General features: G+C 41.1%; 1 protein-coding gene across 1 annotated transcript; it reads left to right on the plus strand.

The window, feature by feature from the left end:
• The first annotated feature begins 715 nt into the window (after positions 1-715).
• Positions 716-5297, plus strand: LOC113032757 (uncharacterized). Its single transcript, XM_026185834.2, has 3 exons — positions 716-1372; positions 1624-2084; positions 2690-5297. Exons 2-3 carry the CDS (start codon positions 1661-1663, stop codon positions 4072-4074), a joined length of 1809 nt encoding a protein of 602 aa, XP_026041619.1. The 5' UTR covers positions 716-1372; positions 1624-1660; the 3' UTR covers positions 4075-5297.
• The last annotated feature ends 703 nt before the right edge of the window (positions 5298-6000 follow it).

Consider the following 6000-nt stretch of genomic DNA (forward strand, 5'->3'; position numbering starts at 1 on the left):
TGGCTCAGACATTAATCTTGTCACGTTGACCACAAGAAACCTAGCAATGGCTTACAACTGAAGTTTTAGTAAAAATAAGCGTGCTGTAATGGTAACATTTTAATGTTGAGGTAAAAGTAATTTACAGTGATTTTAAATTTTTAAATCTGACAGTTAAGAGTTCAAAACTGCAAATGACTTGCCCAGAAGGTGCTGCCTAATACATCGGTGTAACTTTGTGCTGAACATTGGGGGGTCAAGATCTGTCTAAATAAATAAATCTGGGTAAATTCCTAGATGATTAAACATGCAACTAATTTGCTGTTAAAACCTGAAAGGAGTAAAGAAAACAGCCTATTTATGCAAGATAATTCATAATTTTATTAGGGGGTTATATTGGTTGGGTCTTTTTATGGGGGGTCATAACACCCCCCCCCCCCCCCCCCCCTGGAAATTACCCCCCTGGCCCAATATGATATTTTGGAGGAGAGCTGGAAAACCCTACAACATATTTATACCTGGTACAGACTAATGTGCTTCTAATTGAGAAGCCTAAGTATTTCAAGTTCTTGCATACATTTTCTGATGCAACACATCAACAGTGATGCAATCTGGTTTCAGTGAGTGTTTCGGGTCGTTCAACGTCATACACCCTCACCCGTGCAACCCAGGCACTGACTGTCCAAGTAGCAATTGTCATCCATGGATTGGTCCGCTTGATCCATAGGCTGCTTGGCACCTTTTCTGCTGCATCTGTGTCGTTCTTGATTGCTCTATGGTTTTGGAGTCCTCTAGTGCCCAGACACTTTAGTGCCTGCAGAGACTGGCCTGCAAAGCCTCTGCATCTTTACCTCCCCTGGCTCTGCTTTGGCATTCAAGGCAACAGCAAATCAAATAACCACTTGCCATCAAGGATATGTATCTGACAAATCTACAGCAACTGTGTAATGCTCTCATGTCAATATGTAATGTTCCCAAAACTTTGTTGATTCTATACCATGAATAATTAGGACAAAGGAGGTTGTAACGCAGTATTATCAAGGTGAACTTAACGAATTGACCAGTGAGAATTTGTTAAAACTGAGGATATTTTTCTTTTTGTAGTTTTTCTTTTTCTTTTTTATCTTTCTTAACCCATCTACATCACGTATAGCATGACAGATAAGTTATGATGCAGGATGGCGTGATTTGTTGTGACGCTTGTTTTTTGTAGCTGTCACTTTAAAAGCGGGTTCAAGGTAAACAAGGCTGGTGTGCTCTGGTTGGCCAGTACCAGAGGAAGTGTGCGGTGCTCTTCCTGTGTTTTTATCCATTTATAACTGATGCAGGCTGCCAGTAAATGGTCGCTTAAATGTGAAGAAGCTGCTGCGGCTTAAGCGCCCGATTTAACACTGTGAGTCTCTTCTTTGTGGCGGAATATAAGCGAAACGGTGACAGTTGCACAGCTGTAGGAAAGTAAACGGCGTTAGCCTATTGCTAGGCTAATGCTTCTTAGCTAATGTGAGCTAACAAAGATCAAATAACCAGAGTCAGGGAATATTTAGATGACGCTTGCTTCTGTTCCCTGTGTTTTTCGGACTGCCTTTTTAAATCTAAGTGTCCATCGAGATATTCGACATAACGGTGTTTTCCTCTGCTCCACAGCACGCCACGACGAAACCCTAATGGTGATTACGTGAAGATGAAATCCACAAAAGGGGAGGCAAAGACAGAAGAGACACAAAGCGATGCGGTCACTATTAAAGCTGAGCATAAATTAGAGCAGGGGAGTGATGGCGAGGAAGGCTTCAGTGAAGTATACACTAATGGGCACGGCCTCAATATCCAGATAAAGGAGGAGCCACATTCGCAGGAGATCAGCGAGGAGCACAGTGAAGGCACAGAAGACACTAAGCCTGACACTATTACAGATGCTTATATTTCACAAGGACACATAAAGGAGGAGTTTGACTCCTACCATCCACCACATTATGAATTCACTGAAGCTGCTGTCAAGGAGGAGCCGGAGTCGTGGGTCAAAGAAGAGAGAGAGAGTGAAGAAGAGGTGGAGGATGCAAGCAGCGCCCGAGAGGGGTTTGAAGAGGGAGAGGAGGAGGCTTGCAGAGGTAGAGACCGGCCTTAAGTCTGGGTCTTTTTGCTTTTAGTTGTTATTCACCTTTTCCAAATTTTACAAATAGCCAGTTTTAGCTTGAAAAGTATGTATAAGAAACACATTAATGCAAGCTCTAGAGGTGTATCTGCATTTACATTTTTTTAATCAGCTGAGGGTTAAATACATATGTTTTTAAAAAAGTTAAGAAATAACAGGAGCACTGTTAGTGATCCTTAAGCTAGACACCCTCATTGAAGGGAATAGCAAGACAAGAAAATGGAAAGATTCTGACCAAAAACTACATTACATTAAAAAATCCAGATCCAGCCACTGAATATATAGTTATAGTCAGAAGTTTACATAGTCTCATCATGGGCATGAATTTAGGGCTTTAAATTATTTATTTGAACTGCTCTTTTTCAAGAGTGGAATTATCTTACAGCATACATCTTTAATAACTTTAAAAACAAAAATTGGGTGCAAATTGGGTGACACAGCTTAAATGTCTTTATTATAAATCAAGAGAGTTTCCTATTACTGTAACAGGAAAAGTCTAATCATACATTCTTACCTTTGCTTGATGTGACTCCTGTCTATTTTTTTGTCACTCCTATGTAGAGTCGTCATCTGAGTTTTTTCCATGTCCGCACTGCACTGTCTCCTTTACTGACTTGGACTTCCTGGAGAAGCATGTTAAGTGGGTCCATCAGAAACAGTACCTTGCGAAACTCAACACGTGCTTCTCAAGCCGCACACTAAATCTCATCCCCAAATACAGCTGCGGTGCATGCAGCAGTACCTTTAACTCTAAAGTACACCTCAGGGTCCACGTACGTGAAGTCCACCCTTCTGCCCCTCCCCGCAGGCTTCACCCTTGCCCAACCTGTGCTCGCAGCTTCCAGTACCTGAAGAACCTAAAAAATCACTGTCAGCGCTGGCACAACATGTCTGTGGTTACTAGAGGAGGATATCTCAGTTGTGCTGATTGTGGGAAGAGTTTCAAAACTACCTGGGGTCAAGGACCTCATTTGTGTCATGAACTAGATAGCACGGAGCCTGAAGATAAACCAATCTGTCTGGACACTGGTGTGGAGTGTCCAGAATGTGGTAAGAAAGTGCGCACACCTCAAAGCCTGGAAGACCACATGCGCACCCACACAGGCGACCGGCCGTTTGTCTGCAAGGATTGCGGCAGGAGGTTTGTAGAGCGCAGCGGCTGGCGACAACACATGAAAATACACACAGGGGAGAAGCCCTACAAATGTCAGGTGTGTGAGAAAGCCTTTTTAAGGTCCCACCATCTTAAGTGCCATTTAACCACACACTCTGGCAAGAAGGAATATTCCTGCTCGGAATGTGGAAAGGAGTTTGGATTGAAGTCTAGCCTGGATCTACACCTGAGGACACATTCAAGTGAAAGACCCTTCCACTGCAATGTGTGCGGGAAAAATTTTAACACTCAGAGAAACCTGAGGGTTCACACTAAACTTCATACCAACGAGAAAGCTCATCAGTGCGGAGACTGCGGGTTGAAGATCGGAGATCTTGGCGCTTTAAAAATACACTTACGAACACACACTGGTGAAAGGCCTTACCACTGCACTGTCTGCGGCAGTAGGTTCATTCGCCTTGCCCATTTAAGAAATCACCAACGCACCCACACTGGTGAGAGACCCTACAAATGTACTGAATGCGATAAGAGTTTCACACAGTCCGGTGACTTGGTGAAACACAAACGGATACACTCTGGGGAAAAGCCCTTTGAATGTCCCGAGTGCCACCGCTGTTACACTTCATCTGGTGATCTGGGGAAGCACAGGAGGAGTCACACTAACCTGCGCCCCTACACATGTCAAGAATGTGGGAAAAGCTTTCGCCTGTCGGGCCATTTGAAAACTCACATGTTAACTCACACGGGCGAGAAGCCGTATTCTTGCCCTAAATGCCTCCGCAGGTTTGCCCGCTCTCACCATCTTTCCGGTCACGTTGCCAAATGCCGCTAAGCTTTAAAGAGAAGATTGTAAATAGGACAGTGCTGACTTTAAGTTGCAAGTAAAAGTACACTACCCAGTCTGTTTTTGTTTGGTTTTTTTAAATGAATGTGTTAAAGCAAACTCTTACCTGTAAATGTAATGCATGACATTTTTTACCCATCAAAAGTAAAAGGCTGTTGTCACGCTGCTGGAGCGGCGTGGGGAACCAAGTTTGTGTAAAAACCTAAGTTCAAATCTCAGTGAGCTCGATGTAAAGGTCAGAGGTCAGCATTTCTGAAAATCATCTAGTATTTTCAAATGTATAGCATAGGTCCATCTACAAGGAGGCTGCTGGGTAGAACTGGTGGTTGCCAGTAGTTTTTCTTTTAACGGCACTGTCGCAACAATAATCTGTTTTTGCAAAACACTATAAAGATAGCTTGAACAAATCATATGAAATTCTGCTAATGGATTGTTTTTGTTCTTCAACTTGTTGATTACTAAATTATCTGTAATACATCAATGAAAGTTTGAAGTGCAAGGTGTATCCCTGTATTTATTGCTTTTATATATTTATTTTTAGTATTATATTTTATTGTCTATAATTTATATAATTAATGTTGTGAATGGTTTTAATGTCATTCTGTGTCGTTTTGGTTTTGCTGTGTGAAGCGCTTTAAGCTGCATGTTTGTCTGAATGTTTGTGTGTAAATAAAGTGAAGTTGAGTCAGTTTATGTGACGAATGCATTAACACTGAGTCACGTGTGAGATCTAGCATCAACCTAACACACGCAGAACAGATCATCTTACAAATGCAGAATTAGCTTATGATTGGTGTTTTTGCCTCCTCCTCCCCCCCCCCCCCCCCCCCCCCGACTTGGCAGTAAATGGGTTATGTTAGGTTGGTTTTTTTGCACTGAAAAAAGAAGGAATCTAATTACTTCACCACCTTAAAAGTAATAAGCAGAAGTAGAAGTAAGAGTGTAGACTGTTATTTTTTTTAGTAGCTGGCTAATTAATTGGCCAGAATTGTGTAATTATTTTGGGAGATGATTATATTCTTGAAAACTTATTGTGCATGTAGGACACATACAAAAATTCTGGATATTCTTCCTGTACAGTTGGATTATTATTAAATCAGTCTTGCATTTTAATGCCTTAATACAGTTTCTTTTATCCTTATACTGCAATGTTGTGTGGGCAGCCACTTGTCCCACCAATCTTAATAAAATTAAAAGAATTTTGAGAATAATTTGTTGTGCTAATGTTTTTTAAGACATTTTTTTTGGTTTTAGTTGAATGTTCCTCAGTCTGACTGTATTGAAGCTTCCTCTGAGGTATGTAAGAAATTTCTGAATTTCTTTGTGGAAAAGGTGAATAACACCAGGGCTCAGAAAACACCACCTGCTCTTGACCCTTCAGTCCCTGTTTCTTGCTGTGCTGTTTTCTACCAGTTTAAGCCTGTAACTTTCTCTTTATTCTATGAGGTTGTTAGTCATCTGAAGCCCTCAGGTTCCCCTACTGATGTTGTTCTACTTCAATTATTTAAAGAGGTCGTTTCTACTCTTGGGCTATTCATTCTTGTTATTGTTATTACCAGTTTCTCATCTGGTATTTTTCCTAAAATTTTGAAGCATGCTATAGTTCAGCCTCTGCTTTAGAAAACTAGCCTGAGTCCCTCTGTTTTATCAAATTTTAGGCCTATTTCCAAGCTTCCTTTTTCTCTAAAATTCTGGAGAAAATTACATATAATCAGCTGAAAACCTTTTTAAATGAAAATAATGTCCTTGAGATTTTTCAGTCTGGTTTTAAATCTCTGCATAGCACCAAATCTGCATTGCTTACAGTTGTTAACGACGTCCTCCTGGCTACAAATAGGGGATCATGTGATCTTGGTTCTCCGAGACTTAACAGTTGCCTTTGACACAGTGGATCACAATATTTTACTATGATTC

The sequence above is a fragment of the Astatotilapia calliptera genome, chromosome 11 (genome assembly GCF_964374335.1).
Source record: "Astatotilapia calliptera chromosome 11, fAstCal68.1, whole genome shotgun sequence".
Classification (NCBI taxonomy): Eukaryota; Metazoa; Chordata; class Actinopteri; order Cichliformes; family Cichlidae; genus Astatotilapia; species Astatotilapia calliptera.

Coding starts and splice junctions, on each gene's coding strand:
- LOC113032757 (XM_026185834.2), top strand. CDS start 1,661: ATGAAATCCACAAAAGGGGAGGCAAAGACAGAAGAGACACAAAGCGAT. Junction 2,085..2,689: donor AGAGGAGGAGGCTTGCAGAG/GTAGAGACCGGC, acceptor ACTCCTATGTAG/AGTCGTCATCTGAGTTTTTT.